The 27,701-nt window shown below is 39.3% G+C and overlaps 1 protein-coding gene across 1 annotated transcript; it reads left to right on the top strand.

Moving 5' to 3' along the window:
- Nucleotides 1-1,601: 1,601 nt before the first annotated feature.
- SAMD14 (sterile alpha motif domain containing 14) lies at nt 1,602-27,104 on the top strand. Its single transcript, XM_032235149.1, has 10 exons — nt 1,602-1,772; nt 6,000-6,051; nt 14,813-14,949; nt 17,027-17,336; nt 19,513-19,600; nt 19,765-19,839; nt 20,710-20,869; nt 21,949-22,068; nt 24,148-24,303; nt 26,112-27,104. Exons 2-10 carry the CDS (start codon nt 6,012-6,014, stop codon nt 26,265-26,267), a joined length of 1,242 nt encoding a protein of 413 aa, XP_032091040.1. The 5' UTR covers nt 1,602-1,772; nt 6,000-6,011; the 3' UTR covers nt 26,268-27,104.
- The last annotated feature ends 597 nt before the right edge of the window (nt 27,105-27,701 follow it).

Raw genomic sequence — 27,701 nt, 5'->3', positions numbered from 1 at the left:
CATATAGCCAATCTCAGTTTAATGTCATATGAAAGGTATATAATGGCTGCTATAGTCCAGAGTTGCTAAGGTGATATTAACTAATTCAGTCATCTCCAGAACTAATTTTGAAATTTCCAGAATTCCTAACAGTCATGATGAACAGGCTGTCTGGGAATTTTGGAGCATATAGTTGTCATAGTTCTGGAAGTACCATGTTGGAGAAGGCCACTGTACAGATTGAGCCATGGATTTATTAGGAGGTTACTTTCCAAAAGTAGTGGATATCAAATTAATGGATATCAACTATAATAGGGAAAAGATTCTATGACACTACATATATCCTTGAATTTCCAATAACACTGGCCATAAAAAGGTGAAGAATTTTGGTGGGTGTAGTTTAGCAACAGATAGGGGGCCTCAAGTTCCCAATGCAATTTTGGAAATTCTAAGTGATAATAGCCTCAGGACTTCACTAAATAGCAGCTGTTATAATTTGAACAATAGAACTGGAAACCACGGAGTCTATTTCATTCATGCATACAGAATCATAGAGTTGGATGGGACCTTGCTCAGAAAACCCCCTGCTCAGGAAATCATCTGCCCCATTGCTCAGGAAACCCTATACCATTTCAGACAAATACACTGGGCATTTGTTCTCTAACTGCAACTACTGGACATTTAACAGTATCTGAACATGGGAACTCACTCTAAATGATATGTTTATGCGTATAGATTATGTGATGTTCAAAACCTGAAGACCATTCACAAGGGAATGTCATCACATGATGATGTAATCATCAGGTGACGAAAAGCCCTGCTGTAAACTAGTCTGACTCGCCAGATCATCTGTTTATGATATATAAAAACAGTGATGCTGAGATTTTGTGAAGAAAATAATTTGATATCAATAGTTAAGCAATTCCTCCTCCTCTGCAAAAAAAAAAAAAAAAAACCAAAAATGTTACCTGACAAATAATTCTGCAGAACTTGAAAGCTGGAAAAAATTTCCATGCCATTTGTGTTCCTCTTAGTCAAAGACTTTCCCATAGGGGAGGGGGACCTCTGGGATCCAGCAAGAATTGCAGATTTTGCACACTTATCCCACCTCCTCCTCCTCCTCCCCACCCCTTCCACATCCATACGGATCTGTTTGCTCATTATCCTTTCCGGCCACCTGGAGAGATGCCTGATACCATCAGATCAGACTCAGGCCTCCTGAGAAGTAGAGAAGCCAGGCAGGCAGGCTGTCCTAGCCAAAAGCTTCAAGGAATCTGAGAAAAGCATCACCGCACTTGTGTCTTCTTCCTGCTTCAGTCGCTCTGTTAAGCTGCTTCCAGCTTTCAATTAATCTCCGCCTCTAGTACCCTGGGACCACCCCTAGCCCCAGCTTGACTATTTTAGAGGCTAATTGATTTTATTTTATTTTATTGTTTTTTTTTTCCTTTTGGTTTGGGTTGTTCCCCCCCTCCCACCTTTTAAACCAGCACCGCAAAGCTGCAAGCTCCACCTCCACAGAGGAAAACAGCCCGGATCTGGATGTTTTCCTCCTCCTCCTCCTCCTCCTCCTCCTCCTCCTCCTCCTCCTCCTCCTCCTCCTCCTCCTCCTCTCTTGCTTTACTCTTCTTGTGCTTGATGGTTTTGATTCTGGATGCAGACACTGCAGGAACACGATAACAAGCAGAACTGCTGGAGGATTCAGAGAGATGATAGGGAGAAGAGAGAAAGACTCGGAAACTGCAGTGATGAGATCCTTAGATCTCTAGGTTTTTGAAGATGTCTTGGTGCCTCAGGTAAGTTACACTTCTGTGTTTCCCATCCCTTCCCTCTTGTGTTTATATGTTAGTGTCAGTGCTACAATAAATTTCAGACACTTTTGTAGCTGAGAAAAGGTCTGAAGATAAAGAAGAGAGAAAGAGCACAATATCACCAATGAATTACATTTGGGCCTTTAGCCTCAAAGGTGATGTTTCCTCCAGTCAACTATTCCAGTCATCCTCGTGTTTTGATTTTCTTGTGTTGAAGCTGAGCTGATGTGGTTCTTCCGTTAAGGGTTTCTTCCCACCCCACGTATCTTTCTGATCCCACCTGGAAAGGAGCATTACAGAGAATCCTAGAAGTCTGGTAGGAAAAGAGAAGGGAACTGATCTACTGGAGCAGATTTCAAAACAAATCAACAAATGGATAAAAATCAGGGTCTACTTTTTATTATGAAGTAAAGACAAGCAGGAGACAGACCAGTACTTTGCTACATTAGAAAGTCTCCACCCTTTGCAGACTGGTGTGTTGTGATTTGGCATTCTACCAGTCATTCTTACGATAAAGTCTCTTGTCAATTTTAGTAACCCAGTTATATTTGCTATCTTGTGGAAAATAAATTTCTGTTACAATGTAGACAACATTTAGAACACAAATGACTTGTTTCTCTTAGACACAGTCTCAGTTTTCTTTCTCTGCTCAGCTTTAAAGGATTGTCTTCAATTACAGGGGATGACTGCATTATAGGGGGCTTAATCAGCAGGAAGCCCACCAAAAAGCTCAATAGAGTACTTTCCCACTCCTTAATAAACTTGTTTAGTTTTGCATTGCTTACTAGATGGAAACCCCAGCTGTGCTTCCAAACCACAGGTTGGTGGGTGGAATTCCATCTCTTCTCTATTATCCTATTATTGCCTTTCACCAATCCAGGTAGAGATTTTGAACATCCAGTTAATTCTCTCTCCCCACCATCACCACCCCATCATCATGAATTGGGAAAGAGATGGTGCAGTGACTGCAGTGCTCCATGTGAATTGGGGTGGGTGAGAATATGGTTTGGAAGTACAGAGTGGCTTTTTGACATTTGCTTCTTCCTCTCAATCTGCTCTGCAAGGCTGTTGTGAACTCAGGAGCAGAAAGGCTCCACAGAAGCTGAGCTGTTTCTTGGACAGCATCTTGGGACTCTTTTGCAAAGAAGACAGGGGCTAAACCCTGAAGACAGAGTTCAATGCTGCTGTGCATGAGGGAGGGAAGGAGGAGTGTAAAGCTATGACTTGTGTGTGCTGCTGGCCTATTTATGTCTTTTCTGGCAAGCTTTCTAAAGGAGGGGTTTGTCCTACATTTCCTTCTACCGGATTTTCTTCCTTTTTCTGAACTTCCTCTCTTTATTTTGCTACAGATGCAAAGCATTCCTTTCCCTGTTTGTCTTTTCTTCTTGCTTCTGTCCCTCTCTAGTGATGCCAGATACCTGGGAGTTTTGAAAGCACTGAAGGCAGGAGATTATCAGAAAAGGAGGGGGGAAACACCACCAGGTCATCCTGTTTCCAACTCATGCTGATGCATTTGGTAGCAAGAAGCCCCATTTGTATAGGAGATCATTACAGACCATTTCCAGAAACAGGGCAACATCCCATACACATCTACAGTTCTCTATAGGGATCTCCACTTGTCCGGATTACAATTTAGCAATGCTCTGTAGGAAAGTTCTCTGCAGAGAAAACTGTCCTACACCATTTCTTTCTCTCTCTCTCTCATACACACAAACACAAAATTTTACTAGCAACTGCAGTAAACATAAATATGAGTATACAGTGGAGCAAGTACTTATAGGAGAGCATCTCTTACTCCATTTTGGGACAATCATTGGGATCCAAAAGTGATTCCTCTTTGAAAGGATGCAATTGGGAATGCCATCCAGACTTCAGTCTTTTTCTTTCCTGGCTTTGGATACCTTATGACGATATCCCCATTTCCTCTGTTCGTCTGCTTTCCATCTTCTTCCCACCTCCTGCCTATTTTTTTTCCTGCCCAGGAGATTTCATCTTTTTTTTCCCAACAGGCAGGCCTAAACAGGGGCTGACATGCAGCCCAGACATATGGGATCTCCCCCCTCCTCTACATTCATTTGATCTCCAGCTTTCCCATCAGGCTAAGGAAACGCACAAAGCTTTTGTGTCAGAGAGAGGGGTGGGGTTAGATATGGAAAATTGGCCAGCAGGGTAGCTTGGCTGATGTTAACTGTTCTTTGATGGAGTGGAGAGGCCTATCAAACCACATTGTCGTGCAAGGACTAAAAGCACGTACAGTACAGAATGAATTTCCATACAAGAAAGGAATAAATGAGCGTTTCACAGCTTTAATATTGGTATGTTCTGTCTTCTTTATGAATACATTCCAGTCCTTTTTGCCTTTCTTTGCCCTCCAATCCCCAGTCCACATAGAAGCAGCATATGGGATGGGAGTTTGGTGGGGCGGGAAGGGGGGATGGGTGAGAAATGAAGGGCTGACTTATTCTGATGCCTAAATCAAGGCATTTTCAGAATGGCTAGAGAGCTTTTCGAATTTTGTATGGTTTAATTCTAACCATACAAATACGTGGCTGGTTTCCCTTTGACTTTTTATCTCACACTGCTGTTGCTTGTACCAATCCAAGTTACTAAGCTGATTTAGTAAGAGTTCCTCATTTTATATTTTCAGTATGGCTGTACCACACAAAGTTTTCTAAGAAACCTGTAGTAGGGAATTATTTCCTACTGGTTTCTAAGTTTGGGTTCTGTACTAGAGTTTTCGGGAAACTTAAAAAAACTTTTAATGTTAATCTTTTCCGAGTCATTAATAGGGTTTTTTTTTGTATTGTACAGTAATGCCACATAAATAAGGAATTTTTTACAATGGAAATGTAGACTAGAAATATTGTAAAATATGTAACTCTAACCTGTCCAAACTTTAATAAATAAAATATATAATAGAGACTCTCCCTCCCTCCCCTCTCTTACACACACACACACACACACACACACAGAGAGAGAGAGAGAGAGAGAGAGAGAGAGAGAGAGAGAGAGAGAGAGAGAGAGAGAGAGAGAACAGATATATTAATCCTTTAAAACTGGTCATAAAGAATTCCTACGTATTTAACATACAAGAAAATTCAATGGAAAATCACACTACTAGACAGGCACCACTTGGTCAGGTGGAAATTGATGGTAAACTTCAGCAGGCGTGCATAAAAAAGTGAATTTAAGGTCCTGTACATTATTTAAACTATAGACTACCCACTCTTGCTTTATTTGAAGCTTTCTTTTGTTTAAAGATAAAAAAATACCCTAAAAATAGAGAACAGTCTGTTGCATGTGCCTATCAATGATCAGCCTCGAGGCTGAAGTTTCCTGATGGGCAAACTATTGATTTATCTGTTACATTTATGTCCTTCTGTATCCTCTTTTCGGGGACATGTGAGGCCACCGTTCATCCCAGAGATGGAGTGTTTACAGCCTCAAGATCAAATACAGGCCTATATTTTGTTTTATCATTTCTGGCTAGAAATGCTGCCTTTATCCTCACACATTAAGCCCTTTGACAGGATTTTATTTTATTTATTTATTGGAATTTGTCAAACAAGAACAAGAATAAGATAATAAAAATACAATGACAGGGACGATAGTACACTTATGCACTCCCCCTATACTGTCCACTTAAGTATGAAGTAAGATCCACGGAAATCAATTTGTGACTGAAATCGTGAAAATTTGCAGCTGAGACAACTGAATCAGGTTGGGTATTCCAGGTTTTGACAACTCTATTGTCAGTCTGCCCATGAGAGCCACAAACAAGTGAAATGCATCTAATACAATCTTTATGCTGAGGCCCTCTCCCAAGGTAAAGCAAACTTTTTTTTTAAGTAACATTTTGACAATAAATTGTTTTATAATTGTATTTTATTTATTTTTCATTGTTAAGAAACAAATTTCATTCACAGATGTAAGAGAAGGAATCATTAGTAGGGCATTACATGTCTTGGCCTATTAGGACAGATAAGCAGAATTGCTGTTAAGTCTCCAGTTACTCATTCTGTCAGTATTCATGTCCAGGAATGTGTTATTGGAACTGTATCTTTAAACAAAGCAGAGTTTAATTTAGTTTCCTGAATTGGGGCAGAACTGCCCACTTTTCACCCTCTTTCTCCATATTCTTTGAAAGAAGAAAGCCTCAGTTATGGTTTTTATTTATTCTTTTTCTCTCTGTGTGTGGTGATCCCTTTATAGATTGACTTCAACATGTCTTCCTCCAAACTCCAAGATGCAGATGAAATATTTGGTAAGTTCTGTATGCCTTCCCATCTGTCGTCCATCCAGTGACTGCTTCCTTAGCAGAAATACATGAATCCTACTGAGATCCTCGTTGCAGATAATATTTGAATATCAAGGCCAGGAGGGCAAGGGAGATGCATGAAGTTACACATAATTCCATATGAAGTCCATTCCCAACTTCCACTTCCAGATCGGCAGGAACACAGGTTTTGGGCCAGGGGGAACAAGATGGAGCAAACAATATCTTTATACAAATGCAGAGATTTGCATAATTGTTTCAGCTATCCTGGTGTAAACATGCCATGGTATCATTTGCACAATGATATCAGATAGTGTGTGCTGTCCTTTTGGCACAACTGCAGTTTGCTGAAGATGGCATTGATTGTGAATTGGTGTGGTGGAGAAACTCATAGCACATGTTTTGCATATGCTCAGAAATATGTTTATCATATAGCCACTTGATGCAGTCATATAAAGTATATTCCAAATTCAGATTGGCATTGCCTTTTCTTGCAACTGAAGTTTATGAAGAAATACAAAGAGATCTATGTAATCCCATATAGAATAGAATAGAATAGAATTCTTTATTGGCCAAGTGTGATTGGACACACAAGGAATTTGTCTTTGGTGCATATGATCTCAATGTACATAAAGAAAAATAAAATACATTCATCAAGAATCATAAATACAACATTAGTGATAGTCATAAGTTACTAATAAGCAATTAAATCATACTAGGAAACAAATAAAACAGTATAAATTGTAAAGATACAAGCAACATGGTTATAGTCATAAGTGGGAAGAGATAGGTACTAGGAAGGATGAGAATAATAATAGTAATACAGTCTTAGTAAATAATTTGGCAGTATCGTGGAAATTAGTTTTTAGCAGAGTGATGGCATTCAGGAAAAAACTCTCCTTGTTCTGGTGTGCAGTGCCCTATAGCACTACACTACAATTGGGACCAGCAAATGATAATTAAGTGAAGCAATCACTAAGTGAAACCATGACTGTGCTTACAAACTAAATTTTGCTGTATAGACCAGCAAAGGTCATAAATGCAAGAATTGGTCATAAAGCTACTTCTTCATCACCATTGTAAAACAAGGCTGTTGCTAAACAGGATTTCCTGAATTTTGAGGAAGTTTGAGATGAACTGCATCTTTAAGGCAAAACATCACATTCTCAATGAGGTGGAATCACTATGATACTTTCCTCATGTATTGCCTAATAATATTATACCTAGCCCAATGCTGTCCATTTTGATTGGCAGATGTTCGGCTTTGTGGGAACCTTGCAAACAAGAGTTTCTGAAGACCAAATTTGGGCAAGATGGTAAAAAATCATGGAGCTGAATTTTTGTTACAATTCCATATTCTTGTGTCCCCCACCCCCCAGGCCATGTTGTTTGATATGGCTTAGTTATAATATTTGGCAAGCAAATTCCTATTTTTTTGACAACAGTATGAGATGGCTTGGATTGAGAGAAATTGACTGGCTGAAGCCAGCTAGCTTCCATGCCTATGGAAGATTAGAAATTATAGACTCCCAGTTCCTTGTTTATTATCTTAACCAGTACAACAAAATGGTTCTAATTTTTTGTGGGCTAGAGGGGTATCTGTAATGTAGCTAAGGGGGTTTCTCTGCATGAATTCAGGTGACTTATACCATCCATAAGATCAAATACTGATATATATTCTGTCTTATTTTTCAAACACCCTGTGACTTGAAATCAATATTTTAATTTTCTATTTCTTCCTAAATATGAGTTCCTTAGCTACTTGGTTAGGGGTTCTAGGAGTTGTATACTCAACACATCTAGAGGCAACATGGTGAAATAAGCTCTACAATGATTTATATCAAAAGTGTGGGAAATCTGCTCCTTCTAACCCAGTATTCATCCATAATTGAATACTCTACTAACCAACATTAGCAGTGGCCATCAAGGATGGAAGAAATATGCAAGAGGGAAGCTTAACAAGATACTTCTCAAATTTGGGACTGGCTCTTCCATTACATTCCTCCTTCAATTAATAAGCAAGAGACCAGAGCTTCAAAATAACCATGTATTTCTACTACTAAGATTGGTTCACTCAAATATCATTTCCTTGTTCCAAAGCACAAATGTTTCCTGGCCCTACATTCTTCCAATAACCTTTGGGTCAGTGTTCTCAAGAATACTGTTCCAAAATTGGAATTCTGTTCCAAAATTCATGTGCTTTAACTTCTGACAGAATTATTGAATAAATGTGCACACTCAAAACCGTGCATAAACATTCATTACACATTCTAGAGCTATGCAGCTCTCGTGATGTGGCCAATTATCTCCATGCCCAACTCAGGACCTAGCTGGAAACAAAAGAAACCAACCAGTACATTTTGATATTGTGGGCATGACCTTTTGTACTGCCTGCTAGGCATTTTCCATTTCTACTCTTTTCAATTCAGCAGGCTGGAGTTTGAGGGCAGAGGCAGAGAGATTGTATTGGATTTTGGAGGGCACCTTTTAGTCTGTGACCTTGCCTGGAATTATAGCACCTAAAAATCTAGATATATAAGCCATCCAGAATTGGGTTTAAGATGGGCAGCTATGTAAATAGTTTAAATAAATATATACAGTATTCTTTCCTGGATTGCAGGGAAGGAAACTTGCATATTTCCAAACAGGTAGTTTAATTAATATTTTATAAAATATATTAAAGTGATTTTTTGGGAAACTCACAAACCAATGTAAACATTTTGGAGGACAAAAGGGGAGAACTCAGTTTAAATAAATATAACTATTGGGGTTGGCAGAAGCTTTAAAAATATATGTAATTAAAATAACTCATAGGTTTTTGGTGAATTTCCGATCATTGCTTTAAAGATTGTCTTACTTAGAACTGCATTTTGTAAATGCATCTTGATCAAAATTAATATAATTTGTGTTGAATTTAACAAGCTGTAAAACATTGTAATCTCAATTGAAAACTGCAGTTGCTCACTATTATTCAATTAGTAGGCATCTCTGTAAGGCTTTGGCATCATGACTGAAGGACGTGATGCCAAGAATCAGAGATGTGATTGCAATATTGGATTAAATAGAGAACAGAAGACAATCATTTCCATTTAAAAAAAAATCAGCTGCAATAATAGCATTAAGACAACTCCAAGGGCCTTATTTAATTTCAAATCTTCAACTATTTAATCTGTTTTCTCTTTGGAGAATGGTTCATTAAGACTCACCCTGTGAATTTCTGGTGCAGGAATGATTTTAAGAATCTAAAACATAATTTGTTCTGTTTAGATCTCTGCATTAGGCATGTATAATTAAGCATAAAATGGTACACACAGTGTTTTATTTCTTCAAAAAATTCCTCCACCTCCATTTATATGCATATTCTGGTTTTTCAGGGATTGTGTTGAGCCTACATTTATTAAGGTTTAGATGGGTATCCAACTTGCTGAATTAGCACCTTTGACCACTGACCTTGGATGGTATGATTTTAGGACTACAAATGGACTTCCGACGGTTGTGTGCATCCTATGCTTGTCTAGTTTATGCCACTGTTTTCCCTAATCAATGCCAGTTACAATAGATTACATGCCTCTGAAAATGAATTTAAATTAAAATGATGGGCCCTTGGAATATCCTTCTGGTAGATCTGTTTTATTTATTTTTTCTTAAGCTTGCACACTGATTCAGTCTCACATCTCTGAGCAGCTTATACAGTCCAATTATATGATTCTAAATTAGTAGAAAAAAAATCCTACACACCAAAGTACAATATAGTCAATGAATTGAGAAATATTCAAATATAGCACCTACCCTTATTATTTAGAAAATAATATCACAATTAAAACATCCCCCCCCCCCCGCAATCTCTGAAAAATCTACAGAAAACCCAAGGTTTTCAAATATTTTAGTGTTTCTTGGACTTTAGGGCTTTCTGTCCATCTTGTGTGATATTTCTAAATAAGTGAGAATTCTTAGCATGCCATCTCTGCTAGCAGAGGTCTTGTCAAACAGATTCTACCTGATCCTGTATAAAATCAAGCCTCAAGCTATTTGGGGCTGGATGGATGATAATAGCACTTGAATTGCACATGGATACAAACTGACAGGTGTGGAAGGACAGACTGCTTGGGTAGATTAAAAGCACTATTGCTCCTTCCTTCCTTCCCTCTCCCTTCTTGGTCCTTCCACATTGTCAGGTTGACCCAGCTGCCAATCAAACCGCAGTGTTTGGCAGGAGGCAAAAAAGAGGGGGAGACAAATGGTTGCCCCAAAGTACTGCCTATACAGATCACAACAGGAAGAAGTAAACAAAAAGAGCCAAAGCAGAAGAGTTAATTAAAGAAGGAAAATGTCCCATTGAGGAAAAGCAACAAGAAAGAAGGCAGCAGCTGGAGAGAGAAACATTTATTTCATTCAGACTGGTCTGAAATAAAAGTTCTTCAATCTGTTTCCCTCAGATGGAGCAAAGATTCAGATAAGAATCAAGAAAACCAACAAGGAACAAACAAAAAGAAAAGTTAAAGAAAAAGTAAAGACTTTGACAGAACAGAAGTGGAAAGCAGAAAATAAAATAATTTTTTTTTATAGAAAATAGTTAAAATAAAAAAGTAGTAGTATTAATTTCTACAAAAAACATAGACATTTATAATTTACAAATTCTTTTCCTTTTCTAAGATTTTCTTTTGTAAAATACATTCTCCTCTCTTTTTTTAGTTTTAAGAAGCTATAAAACTCAACCAAGTGCCAGATTTTCAGATTTGAGTTTGGTCAATCTAGTTATTAGTGGATTCCCCCCCCCCACCAAAAAAAAATCTATGACAGCAACCAATTCAGCTCCTGCAACAGAAGTTTACTATACTACATCACATAGGTTAATACTTCCAAATGATATTCAAGACTCAATAGAAAGTAAGTTACTGAAATCCAACCATGTGATGACAAAGGAACGAGGGACCTTTGCTAATACTTCCTGCTTCTGAAAAGGCTGCAATTAATGCACCAACTGAAGCCAGGTGACCCTCCCCCTCCCATGAATCATAAGTCTAACAGCACACCTAAATTGCACGTTTGCTCAGCCATAGGGAGTACAACTCCATTTAGAATCAAAGCTGTACCTGTGTGGGAGTCAGTTGGCTTTAGAATCAGCTGCAACTCTGCAGAGATTAACATGAGCTTGTTTTTTCTCCATTCAGATCCTACTGACCAGACTTTCTCTGCCCCAAAGGGGCTTTTTCAAGAGGCAACTGGACTTTCTGGTTTTTATTTGAAGACTTTTCGCTTCTCATCCAAGAAGCTTCTTCAGCTCTGACAGGATAGTGTGGAATGGAAAGATTTATGTTCCTTGCAGACAGCTTTCTTGGATGAGAAGCAAAACGTCTTCAAATTTTTTAAAAAAGGAAAGTTGCCTCTTGAAAAAAGCACCTTTGGGACAACCATGACCTGGATTGCTGAGAATCCCCAAAGACTTCCTCTGAAAGTCCTGTTCAGCTCAGGGTGCAGATACTGTATATAACCGAGTGCCATCAGAGTACTGATGATATTCCAGTGCTTGTGGATGACTACTCTACGAACTTCATGTAAATTTTGCAACTTGGGTTATCAAATTAATCCAAAGTCTTTTGATGTTACACAATCCTTAAGCAAGATTACGTTTAACTCCAGAAATATATGCCATTTTGTTTATTTCCCATCTTTGTGTTCTTTGAGATTTACAAATTATTTTATCCATAGACTAATCAAAATCAGAGAGATAGTCTTCATGAGAATGCTTCTGGTTTTGGCAATGTGCTTCTATTGTCACTTCTTTGTCTTTGGGGAAATGGACATGGGATCCTGCACATCACTAAAGACCCCTCCCTTCATTATTCGCTGGATGTTTGTTTTTTAATTGTATTTATATTTTCATTTCTCTTTCTTACATACCTAAGCACTGCCTTGAAAAATGGTGGATGTTAGTATAATCATTTAATTGATGACACTAAGAATTCATAAATAAAGCTGAGTTTTATTTAACATAGTAATTCAGGTTTACTCTTTCTGAGTCCATGTAATGTATATGTACTCAGACGAGAATACCGAAATTTCACTCAGTATAAATCACACAAACCAAATGAAGGTTGATACTGTTTATTTGCCCTCTTAGACTAAATCTTAGTTGTGGCAAATTAATTATATCTGCAAGTTTAGCTATCTTTGCTATATTGATGGCCTGTGTATTTTTTCTATGATGATAGATTCCGTAAATCCAGTTACATTAAGAGGGAAGTGAGGCCAGGCATTGACTTATGTTACTTGACAGGGAATGGAAAAATCTGCTCCTTGGTTCTGTGTGAATGAGATAGGGATACAAAGAGATTTTCCATTCTTTGCTAATGCAATGCCTACATTAAGTTTATTCTAAAACACCATTCTACAGGATAGCAATATTTCAAAATTTTCCAGTTTACATGGAATTCTCCTCAGAGATTTAATTTTCCCACACCTAAAACTGATGAAGCAAGAGTTCTGTGGCCAAAAAGTCTTAATGTTCTTTTTCCAAAACTCAGGAGGTTGTATTTATCTCTCGTACTTGCTGCTGTTTGATATGTCATGCCCTCTAATATTAAGGTTTTTCATTATTTTTTATTCTGTGTGATAAATTAAATAGTAGCTTACTTAATATTCAAAAGCTACTCAGCTATACATAAGATTATACACATACAGAGAGAGAAATATCACACATATGCCACATTTATCTTATCTGAAAATAACCAGGTTACTTGATTCGTTCAGTGCATAGAACAAAATAGTATCTAGGGAAAATGTTCCTAAAATGGTGGGTATGTACAGCAAATGGTGTCTCTGCAGGTGGGAAAGAATTTGAATATTTAAGAACTCAGGCTGTGTGTATATATAAAAGAGAGTGGGAGAGAAAGATGTATAATCATATTAATAATCTATAAATTGGACTGTGTCCATGAATAGGAGCTACCCTCACATATGTGTGTAACTTATCTGTCACTCTTATTTGTTATAAAGACCACTTTGGAAAGATACAATGACTGATAACAGAGCAGCAGGAGGAAGGTGCTTATTTCCTCAACAAAACACTCAATAAAAAAGAATAAACAAAAGTATTTTTCTATAAAAAAAAGACTTAGGATGCAACTCCTCACTTGCTTACTTGAGAATAGACTCTGTTGAATACTCTAGAAATAGAACAGAATAGAATAACAGAGTTGGAATGAACCTTGGAGGTCATCTTCCTGTTTATGCAGGAAAACCTATATCATTTCAGACAAATGCTTGTCTAATCTCTTCTTAAAAACTTCCAGTGTTGGAGCATCCATCACATCTGGAGATAGGTCATTCTATCCAATATAGAATATGTATTTAGCACAAATGAATCTATTTGGGTGAGAATGTTTATCAAAATCAGTTGCCATCCAATTGATGTCAATTGATTTCCAAGTGAAAGTCAATAGTAGCCAAGATTAGTTATGCAATATAGCATAGCATTTCAAAAGTGACATTTTCAAAATTAATAAATGTGGCATGATGTGCGTTAGTTCATTTAATTTCCCAAAAGAAGTACCTTTCAAGATACACTAGGTCTTGATTGTTCACCATCTTCCAGCTCTTCGGAATTAAAATGCAATGTCTATGTAGATATATAACATACCTAGCTCTTCAGATTTTGCAGAATTGTACATCTTGGCAACTTCAGCTTGTGTGGGCAATGGAAAGGAATGCTGGGACATGTAGTTTAGTAACATCTGAAGGATTATAGGTTCTCCAACTCTGACCTTCCTCTTCTATTTTGAATAACAGAGGTTTATTACCATAGTTTCCATATGACTGGAATAGCGGGACAAAGTAGGCTGAAAGTTGTGATACTATTAATTAGCACATCCAATCTCAGATTCTAAACTTTTGATTCAGATGCAATCCCACCAATTCTATGTGTTTCACCTGCTATCTTTTGATTCGGAAAGTTAATTTTTGCAGAGAAAATCCAGCCTACCACTCTAAGGCAAGACTGATTTTTGGCTTGGGAAACATCATACATGTATCCTCATTCTAGCAATATTGCCCACTGAACTCACAAAGAAGGCTGCAAGTAACCAACATGACAATTTCCATTAGGACATGGTAAGAGAGGCAGATAAAGTCAGTTGCACCATATGGTGAATGTAATACACAACAGCTTGTCATCTGGATGTGGCCTTATGTGCAAGAAATCACTGTAGGTGGGTGAGCATATGCTTGATGGAGAGCAAGTAGGAAGGATGGAGAAAATTGTCTTGCTGATGCCATTGCTCGGTGATCAACAATCTCCATGGAGTCAGGATCTGTAATAAGCCACCAATAAGCCTGTTTATTATGATATGCCACCTCCAGCTTCCCATCATATATTTATAAAAGAGGATGCTGAATGTCAGTGTGTTCTCTCTTCTCTGAACACTCTTTCTATATCTTTTCTCCCTTTTAACCCCTTCATTCCATTCTTCTTTGTGTCTCTCCTGGGGGTTTTTTTCATTTGAACTGCTGTCCTCCTCCTCCTCCTGCTTTTCCTACTCTTGGCTGCATTTGCCCTATATACCGTCTTGTACACTTGCTCCTTATCTCTGTGCTGTTCTTACTTCTCTGTGCCTTTTCTTTATGATCCCTCCATCTCTCCCATTCTCTCCAATGCTCTTTTTTGCCTGCCCTCTCTTTCTGCCCCCTGCCCCATTCTGCTCCCCTTCCCGTTTCTCTCTTTCACTCCCAGATTTTAATGATGTGATTCCAGAGACCCAGAGGCTGGATAGCAGCTTACAGAAGGCCCGTGCCCAACTCTCAGCCAAGGGCAGGAGACAGCACCCCTCTCGGTCCCGCTTGAGAGACAGTGTCAGCTCAACAGAAGGGGATGATATCCTGGACAAGAAGGTTGGTGCCTAGATGCTCCTCACTTATATTGCACCTATTGATGCAGTTATGATATTTTGTGCATTTCACACTGACAATGGGGTTTGTTTGACTTAGTGTGTTGAACTAATAATAAAGCAAATTCAGAGTACTCTCAATGTACAGCTTAAAAGAGAAAATGAATGAGAATTTATAAAAGTACTGTGTTATGATGATGATCTTTCTATTCTTAAAAAACCATTTTTTTAAAAAAAAGTTTCAAATATTAAGATACAACAGACTTAAAAAGTTATGTCACTATTTTATGCCATAAAACACCAAGCTAAAAAGAAGAGACTATGAATTCTAGTCCCACCTCATTCATGAAGACTGGTTGGGTGACTTTGGGCCAGTCACTTTCTCTCAGCCCACTCACTTCATCATGTGGGGAAAACAGGAGAAGGAGGATTAGTTAAGTTTATTGCCTTGGGTTAGCTGTAAAAATAATTAAAACAGGATAAATAAAGTAATAAAATGAATTTACATTTCCCCCAAGTTTTATTATGTTTGCCATCTACCATAGAATGAAGAAACTATTGCATACACATACACAAATATATGCATGCATATGTGCACACAAAATAGTTGTTTATTCTGAAAATTTGATACAGACAGACAGACAGACAGACAGACAGACAGACACACACACACACACACACACACACACACACATAGCAGGATGGCCTTAAAGGAACTAATGCTGGGAGCAGGGAGTGTAGATCAGTTGCTTACCTCACTTGCCTTCCCGAGCATTTTTCCTGGATGATGCCTTCTTAGAAAAAACAAGAGCACCATTCACTATCCAGTTGGTTGGCTATCTATCCAATAGTTCTTTTACTAGATCTTCCAAATGATGTTGTATGAGATCATCATAGTGGTGAGTGGTTATAAATGCCTCAGCCATCTCACTGTCACTTTGAGGCCCTTTCCAAACGTGATATCCCATGTTGGAGTGACATTTTACTTTGAAGTAGTGCCTGTTTTAGGAGCAATGAGGCATCTACTCTGGGCAGCTCATGATGCCTTAATCACAGTTTATAGCTTTAAGTAACTGCTTCCTTTGCTTAATCAAAGGGCTGGCTCAGAAGTAAGTTTTGCTATATTCAGAAGGGATTGCACTCATGATATAGACAGACTTTTTAAAAATCTCAGTATTCATTCATTTTATATAGTCTTTCAATATCAATGGAAACATTATCCAAAATAGCCTAGCACTTAGAGCATGCTGGCTCTTGTTCAAGAAAGCGGAGTGCTGTACATTTTGCCAAAAATAATGAGGTAGATGATAAGACAATAATGATCAATATATAAAGGAGGGGGGGGGAGAATAGCAATGATGGAAAGGAAGGGCTGGTCCAGTTGGATTTTGACTACACTTGCCAACGAATTAAGAACATAATGGTCACCTAATCTAGTTGAACAAATAATCCATCGGTTTATGACAGTTACTATTTCTTCTGCCATATGGGGAGTTATGTTATTAAAATATATCACCAATTGCCAGTTTGTTAATTAAACAACTCAAATGGACCAGTGGTGGGATTATTAGTTTTTACTACTGGTTCTGTGGCGTGGCTTGGTGGGCATGGCAGGGGGAGGATTCTGTAAAATCTCAATTCCCTCCCCACTCCAGTGGAAGGTTACTGCAAATCCCCATTCCCTCTTGATCAGCTGGGACTCGGGAGGCAGAGAATAGATGGGGATGGGGCCAGTCAGAGGGAGTATTTACCGGTTCTCTGAACGACTCAAAGTTTCCACTACCAGTTCGTCAGAACTTCAGAACCGGCTGAATACCACCTCTGTAATGGACGTGTTCTGACTATGTTGCCAGAATGCCCAAAGACTCAAAAATTCTAGGAAGAGTAGTCTAACAAACTGATAGTGCACTAGTTTGGGTGGAAGTTAATACGTTCACTAGAAATGTATTTCTGAGATGAACTTAATGTTTCTTTCTATGCCTTTCTGAAGAGCATCCTCTCCCCTGGGTATGCCTAGATGAGATTTGCTGAGATGTCTCTAAGATGAACCCATGCTAGCTGATCTCTGCTTTCCTCTCCAGGTGGGCGAAGGCTGTGGAAGCCCAATCTATCACGTGAGATCCCCTCTCCATGACTCCCTCCATGCCTCATCATCTCTCTCTAGTTCCTCAGTCTTCACTCGCACCATTGAGTTTTCCTTTGATACCCCAACAGTACAGAGGTCTCTGGAACAGGAAGAGCTTTCCTCATCTCCTCTTATCCGTTACCGACCCCTGACCAACACCCTCTCCCAGGAGGGCTTAGGGAGCACACCCACCAGCTCCTCACCCAGGTCCTGTCCCAGCTCGGACAGCTCACCTATCTATGCACGAAGAGAGAGACATAGTGAAGGTAACACAGCTGGTTTTACACATTTGGAGTCAGGGAGTGCTGAAAGCAAGACTTAGAAATGAAGGAGGGCTACAAAACAAACTCAGATATAACTCCTCTCAGACCAATTTGGGATTTTTAGTTTAATCCAATCTGTACCAAAGGTTCTTGTCTGGATGTGAAAGAGAAGCAGCTGTTGAAATGCCATTCTTAGTACTGTTATTAGAATATAGTTTTCCTCCTTCTATATAGTTACTCAACTTACCCTGATAATGCTGAGACTCTCAGTCATCTGTCTCTATTGCCTAAAAACACTTGAGTAAGCTCCAGCACCAGTTAAAATGTTGTTAATGTCTCTCCAAATGTAAGGAAATGCAGAAACATGCTGACCTCCCTTGTGGTTATAATGCAGTTGTATCATATTATGAAACAGGTCACGGCAAAATCATTTTCAACCTATATTCAGGTGCTTCTCTTCTGAAATCTTTCCCCAAGATGCTGAAGGATCTTTCCTGTTGGTGTCAAGGAAAATATACCATTATGTTTTATTGATTATTTGTTAAAATTATATTTTGGATTTTATTGTATGTTTTAACAGTAAACAACTGGCTGCTAAAGCTTTATTATGGCTTTATACAAGTATAGTTAGTAAATAAACAACATATGGACATTTGGTGTTTTAATTGTGGCCCTAGATCCTAACTGGTGGAGCAACATATCTCACCATATGGGAGATTTTAGGGGCAAAGTAAATGCCTTAAGGTTTGTATTTCATCCCTTAAAAATAACTGATTCCTTGAATTACATCCATTCTATTCACAAGAGCAAAATCTTCTCCGAATTAAAAAAGGAAAGGGACAAATATATATTTGAATTTACCTGTTCTGATTTTGTTAAGGTATTATTGGCTAGGCAACCTGGGACTCATATAATTGTTTTAGAATGCTATAATTTAAAGCCTTCCTTCCAACTCTTTCCCAAAATTTTATTTTATTGTGCCCCCCCTCATCAAAACTCTGAATTGTTTTCAGTTATAACTTTTATTACATTATATTACATTTTACTACATTATAATTACATAATTTACTTATTCTGTTTATGTAATGTTCTCTAACGAGGATGAGGATGATATGGAATCAGTGATTGAGTCAATCAATCAATTATCACTTATCTTGATTGGCTCCAATGATCCAATGGGATAGGCCAGTTACAGAATGTCCAACTGTGAATGACAGTTTCACAAGTACAGGAGAGGAAAAAAGAGTTTTCTCAATGGTATTTTGAGGAACTGTATGTTTCATCAGTCCTGAAACTGAGTATGCATGTAATGTCATAAAAAGACTTTAATTAACAGTTCTGAGTGAACATAGTCATTCTTCAAAATAAAACATAGGTGATGGTTAGCACCATATGGTTAAAACAAATTTTGGTTTGCTGCTCCACGTAAACCCAGTCTGAATCAGTTGTGCATGTGCGTCAGTAGTGGGTTGCAGGCAGTTTGCCCCGGTATGGGCGTACCGGAGCCTGCCCACAGCACCGGATACCGTTCCTGTACGGTACACCGGAGGGCCCACCTGCCCGCCCGAGCTCCTTACCGGTCTTTTAAATTTGTGGCACTTCTGTGCATGTGCATTAAGCATACAGTGCCTGTGCAATGCTCCGCTGAGCAGCTGGAGCATGGTGGAGGCTTGCGGAGGCGCTAAGATGTGTGAACACGCACTGCGTGCATCCATGTGGATGCCACCGGGCCTGTTCCAACCGTACTGGTTGGAACAGGATCCGGAACCCACCACTGACATGCATGTGTGTCTGTGTGTGCATGTTTGTATTTTCTGCTGTGCTTAAGTGTTATGCAACAATGATTTCTTTAACATTCGCAAGACCAGAACAAGCACTTAGTTCAAATTCACTCCAGTAGGCAGAATAATTTTATGCACGAGCATCTCCTGGGATTTATTTTTGAGCTAAAAATTCATTCACAACTTAGGCTCAAAATCCTTTTTAAATTCCAGATCCAGAGCAGTGCAACAGGAGACATATATAGTAATCAAAAGACGTACTCCCAGCTCATACAAAACACCTCTTCTTAATAGAATACCTTGGAATAAAAAGCAGACTTTCAATGTCTGCCAGCTAAGTTTTCCATTAGGTTACTCATTTCTGAAATAAGCCACAGATTCCCTTGACTCTTTTCCAGATGACAGCAGGGATGCTAGTCCTCAAGAACTGGAAAGCCCCACAATTGGGCTTGACAAGAAAACACGGCGGAAGTTTCTGGATTTGGGGTGAGTCCTAGAGATTGGGCTTGGTAAAAAAAAACAATGTCTGTGGGCTGAATCATTTTCGTTGAGTTTTACATATTGTAATTTCTACTCATGTCACTGAGAGATATCACGGGACTATACAAATAATTTTCTGTGCTTGTAATCATCTTGCTTCCCCCTTGCAGGGTCACCCTCAGGAGAGCATCTTCTGGGAAAAGCAAAAAAGAGAAAGGAGGCAACCGTCTGTCCATTGGCAATAGGTAAGTGGTTAGGATTTCCCAAAGCTCCTCTCAGTTAAATTCTTGTAGAGCCCTGAAAATAACCCGGAAGACACAAATTCCTATCAAGGAATTATGCAGATGGCTCCCAAAAAGGTATTTTTTAAAGTGTACAGCTGTGCTTCTTCATTCAACCATTTTAACAGGGCAGTTTCCCCATCCAGAATTTCCCCCTGGAATTTGTATATTAAAGATTGTAGAACAATTGATGGTTGTGAATAGCCTGGTTCTTTATTTGGAGTATGACAGGTGCACAGTCTTCTTCATTTGGAGTATGACAGTTGCACAGTCACAATGACTAAAAATGAGAGCCAGATTTGTTAATATTTGGGTGACGGGCTTCCCTCTACTAATCTCAAATGGATTATCTTGCCACTTTTGTGAAAACAGCTCTGTTTACTTCTTGTCATGGCTTGGCTGACTCACAATGACGGATGTGTAAAATTTATCATTTCAGGGACAGAATATTCCCGATTTTCTTCCAAACCATAGAAATTCTGGAGGTGTGCTGTTTTTCAGAAGAAAATTTCCTGGAGGAGGGGGAAAAAAAAAGATTGTGATTCAGTCCCCACATTATTTTTCTAAAAAAAAGAAAGAAAAAAAAGTCACCAGATTTACTTCTCAAAAAGTAACAGATGCCAGAAGGATTGGATCAATGCGATCTGGAAGAAACATGGAACGTTCTGGCGTTCCCCAGAACATTCCATCTCCAGAATGGTACATTTTGCACATTCTAGTTCACAACTTCCCCTCAAGGAAATGATGCATGCAAAATTCACCCCTCAGGAAAAAAAAAAAAGAATAGAAAACTTACTGAGGCCCTTTTCCTTGTTACCTGTCTGACTTGTACAGGGAGTTGATGGAGGGTTCCAGCCGTTCCTCGGGATCGCCCTTCATGCCTTTTTCCTGGTTTACAGACAGCGGGAAAGGCTCAGCCTCTTCAGGCAGCACAGCTTCTCCTACCTCTTCCCCCAAGAACGAGGCCTTCAGCCGCAAGAAATCTGCCTCCCAGGTTTCAAAACCATGTATTACGTGGGAGAGCTGGAAACCTCACAAGGACTAACTTCCAGAGTAGGCTAAAATGAGGTTGGATAAGTCCAGCATGTTGTGGTAACCAAGGTATTGCCTTAGCGCAGTGTTTCTCAACCTTGTCAACTTGAAGATGTCTGGACTTCAACTCCCAGAATTCCCCAGACAGCATTCGCTGGCTGGGGAATTCTGGGAGTTGAAGTCCAGACATCTTCAAGTTGACAAGGTTGAGAAACACTGCCTTAGCGTATTGTGGGAATCAGGGCTTCATGTTAAGCCATGAGCTGTGTTATTTCTAGGGGCACCTCATGCCATGTGAAACACAGCAGCTGTGTTTTTGTTTTATCTTATGTGGATCCTGCCTTAGAGCTAATGCAATGAGGCTGTGCAGTACGGAATGGGAAGAGGGAACGGAAAAGTGGGTCTTTTATTTAATATGTTTTGAAACCATCGCTTTTTAAATGAAAAGTGATTAGACAGGGCAGCTCTATGCTTCTAGGCCTAAGGGAAGTTTTTTTTTTCCTCTGACATTTAAAAACTGAAGAGTTGACTTGGATAATGTTCCCAGAAGGGCAGGTAGTCCTTGATTTATGAACGCAGTTGAGCCCAAAATGTATGTTGTTAAGCGAAACGTTTGTTAAGTGAAGTTTGCCCTATTTTAGGACCTTTCTTGCTACAGTGAGTCACTGCAATTGTTAAGTTAGTAACACGGTTGTTAAGTGGATCTGGCCTCCCCACTGACTTTGCTTGTCATAGGTGATCACATGACCCCAGGACACTGCAACCGTCATAAATATGAGTCTGTTGCTGAGCATCCGAATTTTGGTCATGCGACCCCCCACTGCTGCAACAGTTGTGTGAAAAGCAGTCCTAAGTCACTTTTTCAGTGCCATTGTAACTTTGAATGGTCACTAAATGAATGGTTGTAAGTCGAGGACTGCCCTGTACGAAATGTCAAGAGGTATGTCTGTTTTTCTTGACAATGTTGCCATCCGCATCCTCTGCCTGTGCTTAAGGAGGTTGATTCTGCTCTCAGCTTCTCTAATTCTGCTTCTTTGCCAGGAATCCACCTTAAGCGATGACTCCAGCCCTCCCAGCAGCAGCCCTAAGACCCTGAGCATGGCTCTGCCAGAGGCCAAGTGCTCCTACCCATACCATACACTGTCACAATCATCTGATGAGGTAAGTCCTCCTAGTCCTCAAACCCTGCAGAATAAGGCCGCAATTCCTATTTTGCCCATGGAATCCTCCTGCTTCATAGGGACTAGACATTTATTTTTATAGTGCATTGCTTTTGAGCATGACCCGTTAAAACCGCGCTCGACTAAGCCGCGCCCGATTAAACTGCGTCGCTGACGTCATCAACAGGGCGACAACAGCCAGCGCGGAGAAAGAAGGGCGCTTTAAATAGCGCTTTGAAAGCAAGCCGATTCAACTTAAGGTAAGGGTTAGGTTTAGGGTTAGGTTTAGGGTTAGGTTAAGGGTTAGGGTTAGGGTTAGGGTTAGGGTTAGGGTTAGGTTAAGGGTTAGGGTTAGGGTTAGGGTTAGGTTAAGGGTTAGGGTTAGGTTTAGGGTTAGGTTAAGGGTTAGGGTTAGGTTAAGGGTTAGGGTTAGGGTTAGGTTAAGGGTTAGGTTTAGGATTAGGATTAGGATTAGGTTTAGGGTTAGGTTAAGGGTTAGGTTTAGGGTTAGGGTTAGGTTAAGGGTTAGGTTTAGGATTAGGTTTAGGGGGGTTAGGTTTAGGGGTTAATTTTAGGTTTAGGGTTTACAGCGTGCTTCTGTCTCCGCGCTGTTGTCGCCCTGTTGATGACGTCAGCGACGCGGTTTAGTCAGGCACAGTTTAGTCGAGCGCGGTTTTGTGGTGGAACCGCTTTTGAGCACTGAATTCTTCCCATCATGAGTCAGCCATTCAAGTTGTTATCCCAGTTGGAACAAGTGCATAAGTAATAGTATGTGTGCAAAAAACAAATGCCTCAATGTTTAATATCACTTGGATTATAAGAAGCTACACTATTTAATTGGGCTTCATTCCAGCATAAAATGGTAGTAAAACTGAATAATGAGAAGCTCAATTTACAGGAATTGGGTCACACCCTATGGTTATTCTCTGCACCTCACAGGGGGAGTTATCTAACTGGTGCAACTAGTGTGATTATAACCTGCATGATGTTAAAAACCACAGAGACCTTATCTCTTTGCAGTCCATCGGTGAGGAAGGATGTGCGCTGCATATTTCTAGAGCCTTCAAGGACTGCTACAACCCACTGAGCAGCAAATGCAGAGACATTACACAAATAATCTTTCCTTTAGTAATGTACTTGGAAGTTGCACGATTAGGAAAAAAAACTGGATAATTGCAAAGATTGAGCTTTCTTTGGTGATTGTAGAGTAAAAGATAAATTTTGAATTCTGCTTATATTTTCTGCAAAGGAAGTCGGAAGCTATTTGTTTATTTTTATTCTTTTATATCTTTTATTTTTCCTTTCTACACATTTATCTTTGTTTCTTTTTCTCTGTTTTCTGCTTTTAGCTTTTCATTGATTTGCATTTTTATTTATTAAAACTTTCAATAAAAATTATAAAATGAAAGGAAAAATTTACTTGAAGCTTACACAGAACTCCAGTCATCATTTCATGCATGCAAAAAATAACACGAAAGAAAGGCATAATTGTGGATAGAAAAATACCTTTTTGCACGTTTTAAGGTTTGGGGTTTTATTGATTCTGGAGATGTGAAACTGTTGATAATGAGGACTATCTAAAGCATGGCATACTAATGCATTACTGAAGAAGAAAGAATGAAAGTCAGCATAGTAGCTGCCATGATTACATTAGCAACAACAAAAATAAAATAATTTCTACCACATTCTTCCTTTCAAACATCCTGAAGTATAGATGGAGGCATCCCTAGAAGATTTTGATTGACCATATGTCGTGATAAAAGATACCAAAACCTAAGTATGCAAGGGAGGGATTTGCATTAAGATGTTGCAGCACTTGTATTCTGACATTCTTTTGATGTATTTGTAGTTTGCTATGGGCCCTTGTGATTATAGAGAAAGCGAGTAAGTATTTTTCCAATTATGCATTGAGTTTTAAAAAGAGGTAAAGTTTATGGACAGTCCTCCGCCCAGTTGCCTGACTAGATGTGGTGCCAGGAAGATTAATCTTTACATATAGAATACAAGAACTATTGGCAATATCAGATTCCATCTTCTTTCTCCCCCTTTATTCCCCCACCCTAAACAATCTTCCCTGAAGTTTCTGGATGAGCCTCTGAGTGCAGTTTCAATGTGGAGCAGCCAGAAAGTGGGCCAGTGGCTCGAGAGTTTGAACCTGGAACAGTACGTAGCAGAATTTGCTGCTCAAGATCTGGATGGACAACAGTTGCTGCTCCTTGATGGAGCCAAATTGAAGGTAGTGGAGAAGATTATCTAAAAATGTGTTTTTGATCAATTTATGAAAATGAAATGCTGTTTGGCCAAAAAAAAAAAAAAAGTCCATATTTTGGGTCCTGCAAGTATAAATTTAACATTGATAGAACAATGTTCTATGTGTTCTAGTAGAAAAAGTTCAATATGTATGGTAAGCACAGATCTTAAATGTAGGCATTTCTACTAGCAGGTGTTTTAATCATTTTTCTCCAAATGGATTCCAAGTTGACAAATTTTTAGTAAACGATCTGGATCATTTAAACATCCAAGTCATATCTGAAATGCAAGGAATCATAGGAATATAGCATTACATATCAGATCAGATTCTTTATCCATACAGTTTAGGACTGACAATTTCATCAACAAATATCAAAGTTTTACTCCAATCGTATCACTTTAAGCTGAGCTTCCTTATATTTTTCAGATAGGTTGGGCCAAGTCCAATTACTCTGATTACAGTAGTCAGTAGACTTATGACAATTGTGCCCAAAGTTTCTGTTGCTAAATAAGACAGCTATTAACTGAGTTTCGCCCCATTTTTTAATCTTTCTTGCCACAGTTGTCAAGTCCATCGCTGCGGTTGTTAAGTTAGTAATATGATTGTTAAGTAAATCTGGCTGTAATGGTCACAAGCAAGAAAAATGGTCATGTCACTGTTTTCCAGTGCTTTGAACAGTCACTAAATGAACTGTTATAAGTCAAAGACTACCTGCACTTCTCTCTCTGATTGTAAAAAGGAGATGGGAGGGGGGGAGAGAGAGAGAAAGAGAGAGAGAGAGAGAGAGAGAAAGAGGGAGAGAGAGAGAGAGAGAATGCCTGGATTCATGCACAGAAATATATGGTTTGCATTCCTTTTGACTAGTCTCATGCATCTATGCATACATTTGAGAGGTAAACGATTAGAATAGAATAGAATAACAGAGTTGGAAGGGACCTTGGAGGTCTTCTAGTCCAACCCCTTCCTAGGCAAGAAACCCTACACCACTCCAGACAAATGGTTATCCAACATCTTCTTTAAAACTTCCAGTATTGGAGAATTCACAACTTCTGGAGGCAAATTAGTTCCACTGATTAATTGTTCTGTCAGGAAATTTCTTAGTTCTAAGTTGCTTCTTTCCTTCATTAGTTTCCACCCATTGCTTCTTGTTCTTCCCTCGGGTGCTTGGAGAATAGTTTGACTCCTTCTTCTTTGTGGCAACACTGCTGTCATTCTCCCCTAGTTCTTCTTTTCATTAAACTAGACAAATCTGTTTACTGAGCACCAAAGAAATGCTTCAGTATTCTGTAGGCTGCCTTTCAGTCATTTCAAACTGAGACCTTTATGTGGCTTCCCTGATTCTTTGGAATGCAATCAACAAGGAGTGGAGGAACCTAATGTGCGTGTTTTAAAAAGGCTTTGAAAATAATCTCTTTGGACAATAAAATCACTGGCAATTTTGATTTTTTTTTTAAGTTACCATCTTTAGCTTTGGTTTAATGGTTTTATCTTGCTGTGATAAAACTATAAAGACACCCAATAATTGGTGGTATTTGATGCCTAATAAAATTATATATCAAGCAAGCCATTGTGACTTAGTCAAGAGCACAAAATATCCACAGTATTTAGTGCAGGAGCGCAATAAGTGAAAATGAGAGATGCAGTCCCCAAATCAATCCTTTTGCTGCTGAAGTATGAATTATTATTATTATTTCCATTAGAAACCACAATAACTTAAGGGACTACAAGAATATGCACTGGACTCCCTATGCATCTCTTGATTTTACAGCTATATCCTTCCTCCATCTCCACAGGCCCTGGGTGTCAGCAACTCTCACGATCGGTCTCTTTTAAAGAGAAAGGTAAAGGAGCTGAATGCAGCAGTCGAGAAAGAGAAGAAAGCCCAGGAAAAGATGGAGAAACACAAAGAAAAACAGAAAAAGAAAGAACAGGAACAGAGGAAGAGTTAAGCAAAGAGGGCAAGGGGGGAATTATCATTTCTCAGCATAGGCTTAGACCCATTTTCCCCTATTCCTCTGAAGCATCTCTGGAATGAAGGGGGATGGACATCAGCATCCAGGAAAATGGAGGGCAAGATGCAAGCATGGTCCTACCAAAGGTTAAGGGCTTGGGTGGGACATAGGGTGAACTTGAACTTGCTCTGGGACTAGATAATGGTGACACCAGCAGTAGGAGCTTGGCACACCACTAATGGTGGATTGGCCACAAGGGACAGAGAGGACAAAATTGATGCAAATAGTGTCTCCTCTACTATGCCAGGACAATCCAACTGCACTTTCAGGGGACCATCAAGACTCCCTCTGCCAATGGTGCAACATGGAGATGGGTGATGATGCTATCTCCCCAGCCCCTGCTCTGTGTAATACCTTCAGATGACACGGCTATCTCTCTATATTTCCCTATTGATCATATTCCTCTACACAAAATTGCTCACCTCAAAGGCTTTGATGGGTTCACACTCTGTGTCAGTTAAGTGCCCCTTCACACCCTCCTGCCATTACCAGGGGAACACAGCTGCCTTGCAAAACACGAAACGAGAGACACATAGACATGCATGCACACACATACACAAAACACTCTCAAAACACCAAGGTGGAGACAATTGCATAAGAGTTTATCATTGGGTTTCCCTCTCCCTCTGCATCAGGAGGGCAAAGCACTCCTTGCCCATTCTTCGCATATGCCTACAGAATGCTATTGCTGGGAGTGGATGGGTAGTTTAAGTAAGAGACCAAACTGTACAGGGGGGAGGAGGAGCTTTAGATGCCTGGCAATATACAGCAAAGAACCACAGTGGAATAAAAGAAATTTTGCATTGTCGGCTGGTTTTGTCCATCAACGTTATTGCACAGTTAAATGGAGGGTCTCCCCTTGTTCCTATTACTTCCTAACAGTCTTGCGCTGGCAGTACTACTTTAAGGCTGTTTCCAACGGAGAAGCATAATCCAATACTTCAAGAAGACCATCTTTTTCTCATTACTGTATTCCTTTGCTTCATTAAGAGGACATTCTATTTTCTTCTTGGGAGTTTTGGGGGGAAGAAAGAGAGGGGAAGGAAGAAAGCTGGTCATATGGGATAAAGAAATCAATAGATAAAATGCCTTTTCTCACCCTGAGAGAAAGGGCAAGCAGAGGACGTATTACCCTCTGAAGGTTTTGCATCTTACTTCAGAATATTATTTCATATTTACCATGAAATGTGAAGTCAGAATGGAGGTAAATTAAAACTACCATATTTTTCAGAGTATAAGGCGCACTGAAGTATAAGGCGCACTTTAGTTTTTGGGGAGGAAAGGGGGCAAAAATTCTGCCTACTAGGTATTCATCTGGCTTGTCCTTAGCCTGGTCAGCTTCAGCATATTAGTTCGCTCTCTGGTTTTGAG

Source organism: Thamnophis elegans, chromosome Z (genome assembly GCF_009769535.1).
Source record: "Thamnophis elegans isolate rThaEle1 chromosome Z, rThaEle1.pri, whole genome shotgun sequence".
In the NCBI taxonomy this organism is placed as follows: Eukaryota; Metazoa; Chordata; class Lepidosauria; order Squamata; family Colubridae; genus Thamnophis; species Thamnophis elegans.
Note: the sequence above shows the minus strand (reverse complement) of the source record. Positions and strands in the feature narration are given on the sequence as shown.